The sequence below is a fragment of the Podarcis melisellensis genome (genome assembly GCF_964234715.1).
Source record: "Podarcis melisellensis genome assembly, chromosome: 17".
In the NCBI taxonomy this organism is placed as follows: domain Eukaryota; kingdom Metazoa; phylum Chordata; class Lepidosauria; order Squamata; family Lacertidae; genus Podarcis; species Podarcis melisellensis.
Genome location: NC_138534.1, coordinates 11,097,156 through 11,117,842, shown reverse-complemented (window position 1 = coordinate 11,117,842; position 20,687 = coordinate 11,097,156). Strand labels below are relative to the sequence as shown.

The following is a 20,687-nucleotide window of genomic DNA, read 5'->3' as shown; positions in this document are numbered from 1 at the left end:
GCCATTGCACCAGTATATGAAAACACTCTTAAAATGCCATTTGTACCCAGGACAAATGAACCTCATTACATATCCTTCTATAGTTTGATGACTGATTTGACAGTTCTTTCTTCTGATACTCAAAACAACCTCTTAACCCAGTTTCAAAAAAAAACCTGTCAGATTTTGTACCTGTTTGGCTTCCAGGCCAAAAATAAACTTAAGAATCTTCTCCACATTAGCCGAATTTTAAAATGCCCTATTCCAGTTTTAATCTCATGTACTGACCGAAAAAAATCTTTTAAAATCTTTACTTACCTGGCCTTTCAACCCATTTACTTTTTTGTCTTCTAAAATCACAACAGACATTTCACATTCAGCTTTAACCACTATGTTCCCCCCCCCAAAAAAAAATTTTTTTGAAATCAGCTATTGATGTGATAATTTGAGAGATGGCTTGGGGGAGGGGGGAATCAACTTCTACTACTTTAGTTAAGGTACTTCAGATGCTGGACACACATCTGCAACTCTTTTTGAAGAACCAACTGGACTCCTTGAAAGTTTGCCATAAGACTATGAAAGCCTTTCAAGGCAACACAGAACTAGTCATCCAACAGGTGAAGTATTCCAAGAAACCAGTCAGCTTGTGTTTAAGAGCAAGAAGCAGAGACAGCCACTCAGCACAGACCAGGCAGATTACCACTGTCCCCACTTGGCCACAAAATTCAATGGGTGACCTTGGGCCAACCGCTGCCTCTCAACCTAACAACCCACCTCGCAGGGTTGTTGTGAGCATAAAATGTGGAGGAGCAGAATTTCTGTATTCTGTCTTGAGCTCTCTGGAGGAAAGGCAGGACAAATGCAACGGATGGCAAGAATAATGAGCGGTCACCCCGGCCCATTCCTTCAAAGGACGATGCCTGCCTGCCCCATCTTAAGAACATAAGGATAACCCCTGATGTATTGGGACAATTCAAGCCTGTCTGCCTGGCCCAGCACCAGTGCTTTTTTCCCCTAAAAAATGTTTACAGGTACAGTGGTACCTTGGGTTACATACGCTTCAGGTTACATACGCTTCAGGTTACAGACTCCACTAACCCAGAAATAATACCTCGGGTTAAGAACTTTGCTTCAGGATGAGAACAGAAATCGGCAGCGGGAGGCCCCATTAACTAAAGTGGTGCTTCAGGTTAAGAACAGTTTCTTGTTAAGTACAGACCTCCGGAATGAATTAAGTACTTAACCCGAGGTACCACTGTACTCTCATTTTGACTCAAGGAAATCACCATTTTATAGTTCAAACCCTGCTAAATTAATATAGTAAAGGGACAAAAGTACAAAGATTCACAAAATGTTTAGGGGTATGCATACCCCTGCGTCCCCCCCAGGAAAAAGCACTGCCCGGCACCTCAGCACATGCCCATCGTGGCACAAAACATGCAAACTGTCCCTGGGATGCAGGGCCGGCTCACCCACGAGGCAAGGCGACTGCCTCGGGCGGCAGGATCCCCATGTCGGCATTTCATCCCAACCCCGTTCCTGAGGCACCTCTTCCCTGACCGCCTTCCTCCTCGGTACGGGGAGACTTGGAGGAAGAGTGAGGCGGCGCCATTCCGGGGGGACCGAAGTGCCGGCCCCCGGCCCTGGAAGCGTGGCGGAGGTGCGGCACTCTCCACATGCCCAGAGGAACCGGCGCCGGCCCTTCCGCGCCCCAGCCAGCCAGCCAGCCATTCATCCCCCCGTCCCTCAGCCCGAGCAGGCCCCTTCCCTCCGCCCGGCCACCTGCCCCGTCTCTCGCCTCCACTCACGGCTATAGAGGGCGAGGCAGGCGGCGTCGGGCCCGGTGCGGGCCTCGAGGCGGAGCGCCTGCTGCTCCTGGTGCCGCTGGATCTCGCCGTTGGCGTCGCCGATGGTCAGGAGCCGCACGCCGGGGAAGACCGACACCGACGCCGCCGACGCCATCTTGGCATCCCAGGCCCGACCCGCGGCCGCCGCTGCTGCTGCTGCTGTGAGGGGCGCCGAGGAGGAGGCGCAGCAGCAGGAGGAGAGGCCGGAAGCCGCGCCTCCTGAGCGTTGCCGCTCAGTGAGTGGGACAGCGCCCCGTGCGGGCGGCGGTGGAAGGAGCTCGCCGCGAAGGAGCCAGGGGGCGGACGGGGGAGAGAGGAAGGGCGGAGGAGGGCGACCCCTGCCGGCCGACAGCAGAGACAGCGCCCGAGGGGAAAAGCGGGCGAAAGGAAAAGATGCGAGGTTAAAGGGCCGAAGCGATCGTGCATGCATTTCTGGATCCCAAGCGCGGCGGCAAATTCCTGCATTGTACGGGGCAAGGCTGCAGTTGGCATGCATTGCAATTCATGGGCAAACTAGTACCTATTATTATTATTATTATTATTATTATTATTATTATTATTATTTCCTGTATGTGCGGAGCAAAAGCAGAGTGGGTATTCATTGAAATGGCAAACTCTGTAGTTGTTTACAGATAGGTAGCCGTGTTGGTCTGCCATAGTCAAAACAAAACAAAAATGTTCCTTCCAGTAGCACCTTAAAGACCAACTAACTTAGTTGGTCTTTAAGGTGCTACTGGAAGGAACATTTTTGTTTTGTTTTGTCTGCAGTTGTTGTTGATTTATCCCCTCCCCCTTTTCCCTGACAGGGACTCAAGGCAGCTTGTAGATAAAATGGGAACAGCAAAAAACATAGAAAAGAAAACAACTATCATAAAAAACCTTTTAATCATTAATAAAATTAAAATCATATATAAATATAAAAAACTAGTCAAGCAAGTAGGAGCGCAGAAGAGGTTTCTTTCCCTTACAGTGCTTTTCAAATAAACTGCACTGCCATAAAGAAGTGGTGGCAGCAGCCAGGGGATTGAATAATAATAATAATAATAATGAAGAATAAGAATAATATTTTCTTCTTTACATGCCGCACTTCTGGCTGGGTTGCCACAGCCACTCTAGGCGGCTCCCAACAGAATATTACAAACACAATGACACATTAAACAATAAAAACTTCCCTAAACAAGTTCTTTTGGGAAGTCTTGTCATCGACTGTAATGGGACCTCCGAGTTCAGAGGCCATATAAGGCAGATGCGCAAGGGACCGCTTTGCGTTTTGGTTTTCTTAATGTAATTATTCTATGCACTCTATAATAACAATAATAAAGTTCAACAAAAAAGATAGACAAAGATGTTATTTATGTAAGTATGTATGTACCGTATCTTTTGCTCTATAAGACTCACTTTTTCCCTCCTAAAAAGTAAGGGGAAATGTGTGTGCATCTTATGGAGCGAATGCAGGCTGTGCAGCTATCCCAGAAGCCAGAACGGCAAGAGGGATTGCTGCTTTCACTGCGCAGCGATCCCTCTTGTTGTTCTGGCTTCTGAGATTCAGAATATTTTTTTTCTTGTTTTCATCCTCCAAAAACTAGGTGCGTCTTGTGGTCTGGTGCGTCTTATAGAGCGAAAAATACGGTATGTATGTATTTACTTACTGACTGACAAGGTCCACACTCCCCCCCCCCCCCCAAGAAGCTTAACAGAACACAGAGGCAACAGGGGAGCTTTTCCCTCTGGAAGGAGGGGTGGGACAATCAAAATTTAAAAACAGTGTTGCCAGGAAGCTAAAACCAACCCCTTCTGACATGCTGCTTTGCCTGTATGCAATGAGTCCCCTCCTCCTTGCCCCTTCAAGGAAGTGCTCACAAACATACAAATCCCCCACTGAAGTGGTACAGTCCCTGCGCAGCTTCATTCTGCAAAGTGGTTGACGTGGCCACCAAAGCTTCAAGGAGATGTTTGTAGCAGGACAAAGGAACCGAGTATGGTGTGAGCAGAAATAAAGTTACATTGTGTGGAGGAGAGCAGTTCTGGAAATAGCAGCAGAGAACTGAGAGCAGCAGCTGTTCTGAGACCAGGGAGGTTGAAGTCTGAATTGCCCAGTGTTGAGAAATATTGGTCATTCTCCATTAAACTCACTTCCTGTTGCATCATAGTTTGCAGCGCCAGAGCGGGGAAATCTGTAGATTTAGAATGTGAGACAGGGACTCATGGTTCAAATCCCAACTGCAATAAAACTCTCAGGGCAACCCTGACCAAGTCAGTTATCTCTCAGCCTAACCTGCCTCACAAGGCTGTTGTGAGAGGGGAAGCAGTATGCATGCCACTCTGAGTTCTTTGGAGGAAGGGCAGGGTAAAAATAAAGGAAATAACAAGTAAAAGGGGACTGAGCCCATTTATCTGTGCAAATTAACTGACCAGCATCATTCTTGGTATCTGTCTCCATTCGTGGACCTCGCTTAGGCTGAATTTCAAGATAATTCCTCCTTGCACCATGAGCCCTGAAAGCCAGCTTGTAGGTAAATGGTAAAGGTAAAGGACCCCTGGATGGTTAAGTCCCGTCAAAGGCGACTATGGGGTTGCGGCACTCATCTCGTTTTCAGGCCGAGGGAGCCGGTGTTTGTCCACAGACAGCTTTCCGGGTCATGTGGCCAGCATGACTGAACCACTTCTGCTGCAATGGGACACCGTGACGGAAACCAGCACAGAAACGCTGTTTACCTTCCCACCAAAGTGGTACCTGTTTATCTACTTGCACCCGCGTGCTTTCGAACTGCTAGGTTGGCAGGACCTGGGACAGAGCAATGGGAGCTCACCCCGTCACAGGGATTTGAACCGCCGACCTTCCAATCAGCAAGCCCAAAAGGCTCAGTGGTTTAGACCACAGCGCCACCCACATCCTGAAATACCAACTTATAACACCATAAAAATGTAAAGGGACCCCTGACAGTTAAGTCCAGTTGCGAACGACGCTGGGGTTGTGGCGTTTGTCCGCTCCGCAGACAGTTTTTCTGGGTCATGTGGCCAGCATGACTAAGCCGCTTCTGGCAAAACCAGAGCAGCGCACGGAAACGCCGTTTACCTTCCCGCCAGAGTGGTATCTATTTATCTACTTGCACTTTTTGGCGTGCTTTCAAACTGCTAGGTTGGCAGGAACTGGGACAGAGCTCACCCCGTTGTGGGGATTTGAACCTTTTGATCAGCAAGCCCTAGGCTTAGTGGTTTAGACCACAGCGCCACTCACATCCCATTATAACACCATAGTCACTCCTTAATGAGCTGGTACATTCCTTGCAGTGGTCAGTAGACTTTCCTCAAACATAGCTGCTTAAATAGAAAGGCTCAGTCTGACACACAGATGAGTTCCACTTTCTTTTTGGGATGTTTGTGTGCTTTTTGGGATGTTTGTGTACGGTTTCAAGAGATTATGCTGAAGCCAAATACATCTGCCAAGCTGCTTGGTCCATCTTCTACCCCCATACAGGTTAAAAAAGTAGGTTTTATGCTGGAAAGGGAATCTAAGATGCAGAGGAAGGAGAAGCACAGCTGAAGAACGCAGGGTCACCGCTGCTGTTCTCACCAGAGCCCAGAGCCCCCGTTCTTGGCATCAGATGTCCTAGACCTCGCTCACTTCCTAGCAAGGCAAACAAACAGAATTTTAAATCCAGAAACACTCCAAAAGAATGGCACCTTCTATCTGGATTCAAAACTGGATGCTGCAGACTGCAAACTGGGAAAGAGAGGAATCTCCATGGTCCCTGCAGCCCAGATTTTGTGGAGCCCAGATTTTGCTTTAGGATGCTGCAATGTTGAGCTGCATCCTGAAAATTTTTTGCAGTTAGGTGTGTATGCTTCTCCATGTGACTCTCTCAAGAAGTGCGTGCTGTCTGAGAACATTTGCATTTATTTATTTAATATCCCACCCTTCCTCCCAGAGGGGCCTTGGGCAGTATATAAGAGGCCAGCTGAATTAAGCCAAAGGCCCATCTAGCCCAGAACTCTTTTCACAGTGGCCAACCAGGTGCATACAGGAATCCTGCAAGCCAAATCTGCTCACAAGAGTACTCTCTCCAACTACAATTGGCAGCAACTAGCATTCAGAGGTGGGCTGCCTCCGATAGTGGAAGTAGAACACTGCAGTGGCGGCTGGTGAAAGGTAAAAAGGTAAAGGACCCCTGGACGGTTAAGTCCAGTCAAAGGCGACTATGGGTTTTGCGGTGCTCATCTCGCTTTCAGGCCGAGGGAGCCGGCGTTTGTCCACAGACAGCTTTCTGGGTCATGTGGCCAGCATGACTAAACCACTTCTGGTGCAACGGGACACCGTGACGGAAACCAGAGTGCATGGAAACGCCGTTTATCTTCCCACCACAGCAGTACCTATTTATCTACTTGCACTGGCGTGCTTTCAAGCTGCTAGGTTGGCAGGAGCAACTGATAGCCACACCTTCCACAAATTTGTCCCCAGAGTTCCTTAGCCACTGCTGGCATTTCCTGTGTGCAGGGTGCAGCAGGGTGGCCTTGGGTCCCCAGGGGCTGAGAGACTACAACTCCCATCATCCCTAGCTACCAGGACTAGGGAGGATGGGAGTTGTAGTCCAACAATGTCTGGGGACCCAAGGTTGAGAAAGGCTGCAACAGGGCATGGCAGCAGATTGGCAGTAGGGGGAAGCATACTCTCCAACGTTTTCTCACCCAAATCCAGAGCATACCCCACCCTGCAGTCACCCCACCCCACAGCGTTGTTCATGTTGTTGCGTGTTGAGGGAAGGCAACTGACTAATTTACATGTATGCAAGTGAAGGATCAGTAGTAACCATCTTAGCTGGACCAAAAGAGCAGCCTGCCTGATGGACAAGTTTGCCTGGCAAAGGAATAGTTGGAAAATATTATGCAAGCCACTGCAGATACCAGTTTCTTCTCAGCAAGAGCTTATGCCACAACAGATATGTTCATTAGTCTTTAAGGTGCCCCCAGAATGCACTATTGCTTTTGATCCTGGAATGTTATTCTCAATTTCCCAGTGTTTTTGGAAGGCAAAGGAAAACACTTGGTTGCAGGCACTTAAAGAAAGTCTGAGGATATGCGATACAAATGCTGCTGTTTTCAGCAGAATAAAAACAAAAACAAAAACTGTTCTTTTTGTCTCAAACATGCAAATGTGAAGGCAATGGCATTATTTTTGAAGGTTAAGTCACCCAGTTTTTATTCATTTCCTTCCAGTCTTGCACAGTCCCAGAGCTGAAGAACTCTCAAAGTTCATCCTTATTCTTCCTACTTTTCCCAAATCAGGAATTCCAGAAATGGATGGAATCGGCAACATCTTCCCCACCTCCACATGACCCAAGTTCCGAATGTGTGATTGGCAGTGGAAGAGAACTTAGAAAGGTGAAGATGGAACTTTGTGATGGCAGGGACCAGGAGACTCTGGCCAAAAACGCTCGATGAACTCTGTTTCTGTTGATGATCTGAGAGGAACAACTTGCAGGTTATGGATGTCAGGGAGGAAGATTATCAGAGAGATCCTGAGCCGTGTGATCAAGTGAAAGGTCATTCTGATCCTCTAAAAGTACAAAAATCTGGCTTTTCCACAGAGCAGCGGGATGAAAGTCTTGTAGTTGTAGCTGACGAGATCCAAGCACCGTTGTTCTCTATAGTTTCCTGGTCCGTTTTCTTGCGAGATAAAAATGCCAAGATGGAGATAAATTAAGGAGACAAAAAAGACTAGAATGGGAAGAGCTAAACCATGGGGATGAGCTCTACATAACAGCCAAATCACCATTAAATTTCTCTCTCTCATGATACTTTGGATGCCATAACATATATCCTTGCTACCCAGCTCTTTTTGTGACTGCCTTAGGGTTATTCCTAGCAATGGAGAGACTGCTTTAGAATAGCCTACAGAACTCTCTGATCTCAATTCCTAAAAGCAACTAGACTCCAACTTCTGGCTCCCGTGTTAACAACTTACCATTGTAATAGTGTACATGGAGTTATCAAAGGATGTCTCTGCGGAAGAAGCAGCGTGAACAAGGTTACTTGATAATTGAATAAACTTTAGTTACGCAAATGTCATAACATCTAAAAGCAACCAAACAACACTTGTAATATCTTCTTTTCATTGATCATGTGGGATCGCACAGAATCAAGGAAGTTATGATATGTAGTGGTAAGATTATCAACACCAACTCTAATTCTTTTTCATTGAACTGATGGGTGTAATCTTTGTTTTTTCAGTGGAAAAAAAAAGGAAAGGGGGTGGAAAGCATTAAATACAAATGAATTAAAAAGTTATTCTGCTACTTTACTTTATGTCCCTCCCTTCTCTCTGGACCTTTCCACTGTCAGCACAGTAACATAACATAGGAACAAGGTTTCTCTTACAGTAGTCTAAAGGTAAAGGGACCCCTGACCATTAGGTCCAGTCATGACTGACTCTGGGGTTGCGGCGCTCATCCCACTTTATTGGCCGAGGGAGCCGGTGTACAGCTTCTGGGTCATGTGGCCAGCATGACTAAGCCGCTTCTGGCGAACCAGAGCAGCGCACGGAAATGGCGTTTACCTTCCCGCAGGAGCGGTACCTATTTATCTACTTGCACTTTGATGTGCTTTCGAACTGCTAGGTTGGCAGGAGCAGGGACAGAGCAACGGGAGCTCACCCCGTCGCGGGGATTCGAACCGCCGACCTTCTGATCAGCAAGTCCTAGGCTCTGTGGTTTAACCCACAGCACCATCCGCGTCCCTACAGTAGTCTAGAGATGCCAATAATAGGAATGGAACACAGTATGTAATATGCCTGCATCTCCCCCTGTTTGTAGAGTATGGCTTTGGGCTGGAGAGAACTTGTTTTGCTAAGGCAAAGCTTTCTTTTTTCTGGGCATTGGGCCACTAACATGAGCAGTAGTCCTTTCCTCCTCTGTTCCTGGCTTTGTCTGCTTTTAACTGGGCCAGACTCATTTTTCACCTGTATTTCTTCAGTTCCTGATGTAAATAATACGTTGCCAATGATAAGCAAACCATCACTTGCAAAATCTGGGTTGTGATGCGAAGTGAATGGGCTCCTCTCTTTTGCGTGCCAATGAATATAAAGTTGCAGAGCCCTGCTCAGGGATAAGAGCGCAACCGATATCCTTGACCCCATTGCTGGGTCTTGTCCCAAGCTCAGCATTCAGGTGGTATTTGTGACCACTGATCTCTCTCGGCTGATGCTTCACCTGCCTCTGATACACAAATGCAAACAGAAGCAGCCACGGAAAATGTGCAGTCACACGTCCTTGGCACTTACATTTAACATACCTGTGGCGGGGTAGCTTGTTTCTGTCCAGCAGGAGTCCAGTACCCTAAGCAAATAAAAAAATATATAACTAACGGGAATATTTTGCAATTCTGCAGTACTTGTTAGCTCTCCCAAAGAAAGCTGCCTACATTAGTTTACCGCCAGGCTAATTTATCCTAATTTATCAGGTTTGATTTATGCTTTCAGGCACAAGGACAAGACCCCGTTTCCTGGGTCTGTTGTATAGACAAGTGGATTTCAACTCGGGCAAGCTCTGCCCTCTGCTGCATGGAGTGTGGTGATTGCTATAAGCAAGGCTGCTTGTTCGCCCTTCACCCTTTCTAGGACAAGCATCTAATATAACCCCTTTGTGTTCTGTGTTGCTTTTCTATTGTGCCTGGATAGCTCAGTTGGTTAGAGCGTGGTGCTGATAATGCCAAGGTTGCAGGTTCAATCCCTGGACAGATGCATATTCCTTCCAACTCTACAATTCTTTGATCGTCACCCCTTAGCTGGGGAAAACTTTCTTCAAAGCAAGCCCCTCAGGAGAAACATCCACAAGGGGAAAAGCTACTCTCTGCCTCTGCCCAGATAACTCCATACTCTAGCCAGGCACAGGTCTGCCCCGCTGCACCCCCCGACTTTCAGGACACATCGGAAATATTTCACCTCGACCAAAGTTTTTTGAAACTGCATAAATGGGGGTGAGCTCCTCTCACCTTTGCTTCTTTCTTCTCTCTTTAACTAGTAAAATGGGGAGAAACAAGAGGGAAGTATCAGAAAAGGAAATGCAGTCGTGTCATTAGGTACAAAGTCCCTACTGCTTGTGTCCAGTTGAGGGCTGCAATTTTAACAACAACAACAACAACAACAACAACAACAACAACAACAACAACTTTATATGCCCCCCCCATCTGACTGGGTTGTCCCAGCCACTCTGGCCAGCTCCAAACAAAAATTAGTAAAAGCACAATACAACATCACACACTAAAAACTTCCCTGAACAGGGCTGCCTTCAGATGTCTTTTAAAAATCACCTAGCTGTTTATCTGTTTGACATCAGCTGAGAGGGCATTCCACAGAGTGGGTGCAACCACCCCAAAGGCCCTCTGCCTGGTTCCCTCTAACTCCGCTTCTTGCAGTGAGGGAACCGTCAGAAGGCCCTCAGAGCTGGACCTCAGCTGGACGGTGGGGGTGGAGATGCATGCCCTACTTATGGCATACGTCACCCAGCTTGTGACCCTCTAGGAGTTATAAACTTCCTGCCTTTTACCCCCATGCATAACAATGGCTTCTCTTACCGCCCTGCAGATACCTGGGCATACATTGCTCTGTCCTTGCGGGCCACTTCATAGCCAGCTCTAGGCCTTATTCCTAACAGAGATCCAGGAGTTTCAAGAGCATGCACCCAACGAGAGGGATTGTTGATGCGTGCAGCAGCCACGCTTCCCTGCCATCTGCACACGTTTTGGCAATCCACTTCACACACTGGCCTGATGTGGAAATGGCAAGGTGTGGGGATGGGGGCATTTTTACCTTGACAAGGATTAACTAACCAGATACGTAGCTGTCAACATTTCTCTTTTCTTGCGAGGAATCCTATTCGGAATAAGGAAATTCCCCTTAAAAAAAGGAAAATGTTGACAGCTATGAACCGGAACTGTGTCAGCAATGTGAATACTAAGGTGAAACTACTCAGAGGTGGCGTGTGGTGAAATTTTTCATAGGAGAACAGATAGGGCCTCAAACACCAGCTTGCAAGGGCAAGGGGGGGTGAAGAAATGTCACACACGTGAGCATCTTTCTGGGCTTTGGGAAGGAGGAGCCACGCCTCTGACAGGAGGCTGAAGACCTCCTGCCTCCTTCCCAAAATCAGTCAGGCTGTGGGAAGATGACAGGAGGGCTCTTGGACCCTGTCTGGAGCATCATGCCTCCCTCCCTAAGCAAGGTAGAAGCTACCCAGGCTTTGGGAAGGAGGCACCAGTCTTTAAGACTTAAATACTCTAATTTACCAGGAACATTTGGGGGACTGACCTAGTCTGCCATGTTCACTGACCACCACCACTAGTAAGAAACTGTACCTAGTGTTTCCTGCAACACCATAGGACCCTTTAGCATTTATGAGGCATTGCTTTCCATAATCAGCTGGAAGTGGCTTTAAAATTGTGTTTCTACATGGCAATTAATAATATAACTTTATTATTTAGTAATGCTTAGCCCCATGGCCAGAACACTGCTATAATATTTACTCAGAAGTAAGTCCCATTCAGCAAAGGTCCTCTTCAGTTTTCCCTTTAACTAGAAGCTTCCTCTTTGCGTCTTCTGTCCCTATATTAGCCCCATTCAGCTAAATTGTTCCTTAGTCAGTTCCTGTTTGCTGCTGGAGTGGGGGCTAATTACTGGTCTCCTCTCTGCAGCTAAAGTTTTTTGTAATTGAAATTTGTTTTTAATTGAAACAAATATGGGGAAAATACACAATAAATAAAAAAAAGATGCAAAAATAAGTATTCACATATTCTACACACATACACAGACATGGTAGCAGTGTTGGTCCATAAGAAAAAAACCTCAGAAATTTATAGTTGGATTATATCTTTATTAGGACCAACCAAAATGTCACAATCTTGTGGCAAGCTTTTAATCAGGAGAGATATTACAGGAAGCAAGGGATGAGGAGGATGATACTAATATTCATTTTCGTTTTAAACACACAGTTGCAATTAGATGAAACAGTGTTTTTTAAAAAAGGAGTTATTTATTTGGCTGCAAAGAGGAAACCAGTAATTAAAATATTCTGCCTCTCTGCATAAAAACAGTACGGTAACTGATTAATTCAAGGCGAATCTCACAGTGAATGGGAAGGAACTAACTACAGAGGTTACAAGGAGGAAACTTCTAATTAAAGACACAGTAGCCCTAGAATGCCATAATAGTGCTGTTCCTGCTCATATTGTATATTACTAAAGAAAAACATTGGTCTGCAATGGGCTGATAATGATGTCATCTGGATTCTCCATTTAAGAAAGTAATTACCTTTCAGAGCAGAGAGAATATAAATCTTTCAGATATTTTACAGCTAAAGCTTGTCTAGTAGTATAACCCCCTCATCCAGTTTTCCATCACTGTCGCATATCGTGCACTCACGGTTAGGGACTGTTTGGGCAAAATCTTTGTTGTCAAGTAATATACCAAGAGGCCACAAAGTGAAACAGGGTCTGTAAAAAAGTCCTAGAGGTTTCCAACCTAGGCTAGGCATCATCCTTATTGGCCAGTGCCCTTAAACAAGAAGATTAGACATATTCATTTTCTGAATTCCACATACAGCGTCTCAATGCAACTGCGGCCACCAGCAGGATCACAGCCAGGAGCAGTACTCCAACTACACTCAGGACAACGGGGAGAACCCAGAATGGACCTGGAAATGGAGGCAGCAAGTCAGCTACAGTTAATGCAAGAGAACAAAGCAAGAAAATACAAATCTACTTTTCTGGAGTGTGGATCAGTGTGTGTGTGTGTATTTGTCCTCTTTCTCTCGCCTATCCTGCCCCAGGTAAGCTCCAAAAGGCCTTTTGGCAGCACTGCCTTGCATCTTTCCCCAAACATTTCCCTAGCAGCCCTCTGACATGTTTCCCAAACACTCACTGCTTATCTTCCCTTTAGCGCCTACCTTTTGAATCAGATCTCGGCTGAGCTGTTGGAGGGAAAGTGGTCAAGCTGGATGCTGAAACAAAAAAAAAAAAAGAAAAAAGAAGAAGAGATGACCAGGCAGTTTTTCCTTTTTGAGAGGAATGTATAAATGTAAAAGAAAAAGTGGTTTGCTAAAATCAGTCATCTCTCCACCCCTACAAGAGCCAAACATGGTCTCCAGGAACAGAAAAATGGGTGCTTCAAGATAATTAAAAGATCCAGTTTTTCTGTGGGCACATTTGGTACATCAGCTTCTACATATTCTGGCTTTTTTTCAGACATGGATTACAATGATCTCAGGCAGGCAAGCAAGCCCTGATAAGAAGTAATGAGTCTCTGGCAGTTTTATGTATGTTTATTTACAAAAAACACACATCCAGAGCATGGCTTCTCGCCTGCTCACATTGATGATAGTTGGTCAGTCTGAATCTTTGCCCCTCCCACAGCAGGAAGGATGCCAAACTCCCGTCCTTCCCCTCTTGCCCTTCTGTTGTCTTCTGATCTAATCTTTCACTTGACTTTCACTTGATACACTCTCAGTCCTTTGCTTATCTGCTGATTGCCTAGCAACACTCTGGCTGCCTCCTAACTCTCCCGCTTCTTGAGAGCTAACAGTGTCTTCTTCTGGAAGCGGGAGTCAAACTGCCCCTTCTCGGCTCTGTCAGCCAGCTCTCATCTGCACAGTCTGTCTCTCTCTCACTTAGCTCAATTTCTGAGCCTGACTCTTCCCCTGCGCTCTGGTAAGCCATGTTCCTGACATGGGTATTGATTGATATTCCACTGCTTGTGAGTCACACCAGTGGGCAGAGCTTGACAGAATGTCTCCAGGTTGTGTTTTCCTGCCCTTCCCCAAAGTCACTCCACCCTGGACCTGCACTACCAATTAAAATTTACACAAAATTTATACATACACTGTTATGGTGCAACGGTTAAAGTGTTGATCTAGGACCCATTCAGCCACAAAGCTCACTGGGTTTCATAGATCAATTTAATCTTTCTTTACGGCTTGTTTGTGTTTCCTTTCTGTCCCATCACCTTCCAGGGAGAGAAATCATGATACTCTGCATACTATTTAGACTGCCCAGCACTTCTAAGAATACCAGGCCAGGGTTTGTATGTTTTTAAGAGGAGGGCTTAGGAAATGAATCAGTGGTGGTCCTTTTTAGTGCTCCAATAGGTTTCCAAGTTTGTCAGGTGCTAATTGCAGGCCCTGACCAATATTGTGAAAACCCTGCCAGGGCAAGGGATATCCCTACCAAGGTATAGCTCAGTTGGTAGGGCATGAGACTCTTAATCTCTGGGTCATGGTTTTGAGGCCATGAGTGAAAGATTCCTGCATTGCAGGGGGTTGGACTAGATGACACTTATGGTCCCTTCCAACTCCATGAGTCTGTGATTCTGTGAACATATTCCCAACCTTTTCCCTTAAGGAATGGTTCTCCAAGGTTGTGGCACGCAACACTGACGTGGCAGAAGAGGATGGCAAGTGTGGTGGGGAAGATTCAAGGATAATCAAAGAAGCATTTTAACATTTCAGTGCATTATAGTATCCAGGCATGTCCAAAGTCTGTTTTGGGGGTTGTTTGGTTCAATCCGGCCTGAACAACTTCAATCCTAAAAGCACAACTTTGGTCGGCCCTCACGGCCCATCACTTCATCAAATCTGGCCCTATTTGAAAAAAGTTTGGACACCGCTGGAACATATTTTTAATTATTTTACTTGTGTTCTGTGTTAGGAATTGTCCCCCCCCCCCGGTGTATTTCATTCATATATATATTTGTTGTGACGCGAGCAAATTTTTATTTTAAAAGTGTGACCCAGAGCGGGGAAAAGTTTGGGAACCTCTGCCCTAGAATCCAAAAGTCAAGACTCTCACCATACTCTGTAGATCAGGGCTTTCCAACCTTTTCATGCCGATGATACGTTTTAGACATGCATCATTCAGTTTTCCTAGCAAACCGGAGGTTAAACTAACCCCTTTCCAGCCCCGGGAGGAGCACAGGAAGCATTCACACAACACAGCTAAACACTGCAGCTGACACTCTAACGTGTCACGACACACAGTTTGAAAAGCTCTGGTGTAGCCTCTACAATGGGGTATGATGCTGGTCATGGCCTGCAAGCAGTGCGGGTGCAACCAATCCCCCAAAACGAGCTCATCTAGCTTTGGTAGCACTCACCTTCCACTGTAATCTCAAGGAGGTTGCTAAACTCAGACGGTTTCAACGCACTTCCATTGTAGACGCCAAACTGGCACTTGTACTGCCCTCCATCACTGTGAGTGATATTCTCCAGAAGGAAAATAACTTGGTGCTGTGCTTCTGCGGCATGCACAACCTGCAGCGGCTCCCCGTGGCTCACCTTGAACAAATAAAACAAGGCATCCTTGTACTGCCTGGGTGCCAAACAAGCAATCTTAATGGAGTCTCCTTCATTGAGTGTCTCGGAAAGCACATCCAGAAAAATAAGTGGAGAGGGAAGAAGGCTGGAAGCCACCAAAGAGCCTGAAACAGCACAATGGAAAGAGTGAGGTTTCAATAATAATAATAATAATAATGATAATAATAATAATGCAGTTTCATCAGTAACGAGGTGGTACTTTCAAAAGGCACAGCCAAGTGATTGTACGAGTAGGAATCTGCTGAAGCAATGCTAGCCTTTCCTACAGCAGATGTGGTATAGATGTCCACCTTGTCTTAATCTGTTTTTGTGAGCTCTCAAATCATTAAAAAAAAAACAGGCATAAGTATTATGGTCAAATTTCCAGAAAATTCAGAGCTGGTGTTCTTAGACTGGGTGGGTGGGGTGTTCTTTGGGTGCTCTCAGACTGGCTGTCTAGTTCAGTGTTTCCCAACCTTTTTTGGGCAAAGGCACACTTGTTTCATGAAAAAAATCTCGAGGCACACCCCCATTAGAAAATGTTTAAAAAATTAACTCTGTGCCTATATTGACTATATATAAAGTAACTCTCTTTAATAGGAATCAAATAAACACAAAGATAGTATTTTATAATTTTGGAATTTTGGAATTTTATAATTCCAAATTTTGTTCAGAGTCCAGTTCTTTTCTTTTCAAAAACTTTTCCATCACTGCAGTATCCGGCCATCCAATTGCCACTGACAAACGGATACAGACCCCTTTTTTTTACAGCACAGCTCGCACAAATGTACACGGAACACCCTTTGCGAATTAAAACACACAGTCTCACGAGAGCAAGGAGCAGCGATTTTATATTTTACGAAAAGAAGTCGCTAGTCCTCATGGTGACAGGGTGGAAAATATTTAAAAGCAGAACCACCTTGAGGAAGGTGGAGCCATATCACATCCCGGCAGGAGGCCTAAATTGGTGGAACGCTCAGGCCCCGCCTATTCATAGAGGACTATTAATTTGGAGAGCTGCTATCTTCCAAACTGTGAGACGACGTGGCAAAAGGGGAACTTTGCGTTTTTGTCTCAACGCCGGTCTCGCGCTGCCGCTTCCCGCGCTCTCAAGGACCCGGGAAGAGGAAGACGTGAAGGGAACCCCGAAGGCGCGAAAACCTCGCGCATGCGCAGGCCTTCCGCCTGCGACAGCCCAGTAGGCCGGCCGAAGCGAGCGGCGATGGGATGTGGGAGGGAACTCGCTCGCCGCCCCGCGTGTGCTCGCCGCCGCCGCCCCGCCTCTCGCCGCCCGACTCGCCCGCCTCCCTCCCACGGCACACCAGGCAACGTGTGCCGCGGAACACCGGTTGGGAAACACTGGTCTAGTTAAGGCTGTTTCCACCTTGGGCATTTACTGTGGAATAACCAGCCTTTTAAGAGGACATAACATAATGATCAAAACACCCTGCCCCAATATTTTTCCTGTCAAGCTTCTGTTGTCACCCTGCTTCCAAGCTCAGAAAACCCAACATTCATGTATCGATACAAACCTCTTTCTTTTCCCTTCTTGTTCAAATTCTTTCACTTTATCTGTCCACTGGAAATTTTCAATAAAATATAAATGTTTGGAACTGCCTGCCACTCAAGCCTTTCTTCTACCCTTTGCTCTGAATGCTGTAACTTCCCCTTTCCAACAGTTACTACATCAGAGGGGCCTGTTCTTGCCCTCCTTTTCTGCTCAGGTCTTCAAGTTAAAGAAGCAGTACAGCAAACCAATAGACCCCACCTGGAGTCCTGCGTCCAGTTCCGGCCACCACAATTTAAGCAGGATATTGTCATGCTGGAATGTGTGCAGAGGAGGGCAACCAAGATGATGAAGGGCCTGGAAACCAAGCCTTATGAGAAACGGTTGAGGGAGTGGGTATGTTTAGCCTGGATAAGAGAAGACTGAGAGAAAAGAGGACAGCCATCTTCAAGGGCTGTCACGTGGAGGATCGAGCTAGCTTGTTTTCTCCTACTCCAGATGGTAAGACTGGAACCAATGGCTTCAAGTCACAAGAAAGGAGATTCTGATCAAACATCAGGAAGAACTTTCTGGCGGTAAGAGCTGTTCGACAGTGGAAGGTGGTGGGCTCTCCTTCATTGGAGGTTTTTAAGGACAGTTTGGATGGCCATCTGTCAGGGATGCTTTAGCTGAGATTCCTGCATTACAGGGGGTTGGAATAGATGACCCACAGAGCCTAGGACTTGCCGATCAGAAGGTTGGTGGTTCTAATCCCCATGATGGGATGAGCTCCTGTTGCTCGGTCCCTGCTCCTGCCAACCTAGTACAGTGGTACCTCAGGTTACATACGCTTCAGGTTACAGACTCCGCTAACCCAGAAACAGTGCTTCAGCTTAAAAACTCTGATTCAGGATGAGAACAGAAATTGTGCAGTGGCAGCAGGAGGCCCCATTAGCTAAAGTGGTGCTTCAGGTTAAGAACAGTTTCAGATTAAGAACGGACCTCCGGAACGAATTAAGTACTTAATCCGAGGTACCACTGTAGTTCGAAAGCACGTCAAAATGCAAGTAGATAAATAGGTACCGCTCCAGTGGGAAGGTAAACGGCGTTTCTGTGCGCTGCTCTGGTTTGCCAGAAGCAGCTTAGTCATGCTGGCCACATGACCTGGAAGCTGTACGCTAGCTCCCTCGGCTAGTAAAGTGAGATGAGTGCCGCAACCCCAGAGTCGTCCGCGACTGGACCTAACGGTCAGGGGTCCCTTTACCTTTAGGGTCCCTTCCAATTCTACAATTACCGGTATATGATTCTAACCATTCTATAATGTAACTGCACAGCAGAATCCGTTCAGCTCTGCCACAAAATTGGCTACATATGATGTTGTTGGGCCCCTGGAGGCCAATTCATATTTCTTCCCCTTACGTTGCGAATGCCGCAGAGCAAAATTCACACTATGCTTGCAAGCTTCTCAGCTTCTGAAATGAGCAGTGAACCTACTTTGCCCTTCTTGTGCTTCTAACGTCATTTTAAGAACCTATCCAAATTTTGGCCTTAGGGAAAAGCCTTCCCTAAGGCTTTTTAATATTTATAAAATGCTTTAGTTATTTAGAAAGCTTTTTAACAATTAAAGAAAAAGTACTGATGTTTTGCATTAATGCTTGGGCAAAACATCATCATCAAAATTATCATCAAAATTATATAAACAGGAATCAGCTGTAATATATGAACAAGAATCATATGAAACATGATAGAGATGGTGATGTTTGGTTTTGTGCTCTTGCACACACACCTTACAAAATTTCCTGAAAGTGTGCAACAGGGCACTATCCCAAACTGAATATTATAGAACCCTATCAAAAATTCCAGCCTGCTTTGTTTATTTATGACCGCTTTCCTTGTCAGATATGAATTTGTTATATAGGCCACAATTGTGATTACCCGCGTTTTCGCAAAGCCTCGTTCCCTCTTCTAATCTTTTTTTTTATTTTTAATTGAGCATTGCAGGCTGTTTAACAACAAATAATATTTCCTCACCTTCAGCCCTCCTCTTTGTAACAGGTCTTCTTAGAATCCCATCCAATGGTTTAGTAAGGCCAAAACCTACTCGAAAAGTCAACATCTCAGTGTAACATTGACAGTAAGTTGCCTACCGTACAAACTAACACCTGGTTAGTTTTCCCTCCCTTCATTTTTTCCCCTCTCCCTTTGGGGTAGCCGTCAGAAAGTCCTTGCACAAAAGAAGGCGTTAAAAAATAGCAGAAAACATACCAGCTAGCAGAAGAAAGAGAATTTTCAGATCCATGGTTTTGTGCAGCATTTTGTATCTTTTGTAAACAGAGATGGAAAAAGCCAACTGTTCATTGCAAATTCCTTGCAAGATGTGAAAGAACAAAAAAAGAGAAGACAATTTGCTTAATGTGGAGTTTCGCCACCTAAGGAGGAAATTGCAATCTGTCCAAAGTTACAAGACCTTTCAACTTCCTGTTGCGAATATGACTTTATTGTTTCCCTCTCAAATCCATTGCCATAACAAATGAACAATCACTGGTTGCTTTGTAACTACTGTAAGAGCTTCCCTATTGTCCTGTCTAGCCCTGCAGAACCCAGAGTGCTCCCTATGACAATGAAACAGGGTGCCATGGGCAGAGATCCAGCACTGTTTAGAATACGCAACCATACCTCCCATGTGGCATTAATGACAGGATTTGTAAGCCAAAAGACAATGGGAAGGCTTTCCCTATTTGCCTCCCTTACTGCAGAGGAATATTTCAGGTCATTGGGAGAGTCAAAATTACTTCAGGATTGCTCTCCTGTACTATTTCAGACACATGGCTTATATATTTAGATATGTGTGCATTTATGAATATTTGTGTGGATTAAACCACAGAGCCTAGGACTTCCCGATCAGAAGATTGGCAGTTCGAATCCCCGTGACAGGGTGAGCTGCCGTTGTTCAGTCCCAGCTCCTGCCAACCTAGCAGTTCAAAAGCATGCCAGTTCAAGTAGATAAATAGGTACCGCTCTGGCAGGAAGGTAAACAGCGTTTCCATGCACTGCTCTGGTTTGGCAGAAGCGGCTTAGTCATACTGGCCACATGACCTGGCAGCTGTACGCTGGCTCCCTTGGACAATAAAGCGAGATGAGCGCTGCAACCCCAGAGTCGTCCATGACTGGACCTAAGGGTCAGGGGTACCTTTACCTTTATTCTGTATTGGAGACCTTTGAATTCTTCTAACACCCGGAACCAAGGAGATAAGTAACTATCTGAAGGCAGCCATGTATAGGGAAGTTGTTTTAATGTTTTATTATGTTTATTATATATTTATTATATATTATATATTTATTATATTATGTATATATATGTTGGAAGCAGCTCATAGAATGGCTGAAGCAGGCCAGTCAGATGGTTGGGTTATAACAACAATGTATAGAATAAGAGAACAAGGAGAACACACATTTAAAAAAGATTGGAAAATGTTTATTGACTATATGGGTGAAAATTGTGCACATTTAAAAACGCTGGCATTATTCAAGATAAATTCAACAGTGTAGATAAGCTTTGATGGATGTAAGAATGGAATACTGAATGGTTAGTTTATGTAAAATATGCAGGGATTTATGGTATGTAAATTGAACCACGGAAAGAGAAGAAGGGAAGTCATTGATTTAAGGTTGTTTATATGAATATTCTAAAATGTAAAACTGGGGGAAAAAATTAGCAAAGAAAGAAAGAGAAAGGAAGGAAGAAAAGAACGTCCCTATTCAATGTTGGAGGATATGCCTGAGGACAAGACCCCTTGTCGGGTCTCTTGCGTCCATGGCCCGTCAGGGGAACCAATTCTGCAATGGAAATATTTTTGTAAGAGGATGGGCTCCATGCAGCGGATTAACACGAGCCACGCTGCCTCCTTTACGCGCGGCTTCCTGCCCGCCGAGTTTGTCCGATCAGCCGCTTTGGGTTGCCCTGAGCAAGACAAAGCGACGGACAAATCGAATAACGAATAAGTAGAAGGGAGAGAGAAAGAAAAATGCGGCCCCGGGCCC

The 20,687-nt window shown here is 45.6% G+C and overlaps 2 protein-coding genes across 3 annotated transcripts in view; both read right to left on the bottom strand.

Moving 5' to 3' along the window:
• CARM1 (coactivator associated arginine methyltransferase 1) overlaps positions 1-2,115 on the bottom strand; it is a 41,973-nt gene extending 39,858 nt beyond the window's left edge. The window contains exon 1 of one of the 2 annotated variants that reach the window (XM_081894304.1): positions 1,788-2,115. In XM_081894304.1, the coding sequence (XP_081750430.1) occupies positions 1,788-1,941 (154 nt within the window). In that variant the 5' untranslated portion in view covers positions 1,942-2,115. The remainder of the gene's footprint in view (positions 1-1,787) is intronic. The other variant, XM_081894303.1, reaches the window with a different exon arrangement.
• A 4,878-nt stretch (positions 2,116-6,993) lies between these two features.
• On the bottom strand, positions 6,994-19,177 carry LOC309360180 (protein HIDE1). Its single transcript, XM_081894819.1, has 8 exons — positions 18,912-19,177; positions 14,962-15,285; positions 12,761-12,814; positions 12,416-12,508; positions 9,813-9,837; positions 9,114-9,157; positions 7,789-7,826; positions 6,994-7,490 (listed from the first exon to the last, which is right to left on the bottom strand). Exons 1-8 carry the CDS (start codon positions 18,958-18,960, stop codon positions 7,368-7,370), a joined length of 750 nt encoding a protein of 249 aa, XP_081750945.1. The 5' UTR covers positions 18,961-19,177; the 3' UTR covers positions 6,994-7,367.
• Between the last annotated feature and the right edge of the window lie 1,510 nt (positions 19,178-20,687).

Coding starts and splice junctions, on each gene's coding strand:
- LOC309360180 (XM_081894819.1), bottom strand. CDS start 18,960: ATGCTGCACAAAACCATGGATCTGAAAATTCTCTTTCTTCTGCTAGCT. Junction 9,158..9,812: donor GAGAGAAGAAAGAAGCAAAG/GTGAGAGGAGCT, acceptor TTATTTGCTTAG/GGTACTGGACTCCTGCTGGA. Junction 7,491..7,788: donor CCATGTACACTATTACAATG/GTAAGTTGTTAA, acceptor TTATCTCGCAAG/AAAACGGACCAGGAAACTAT.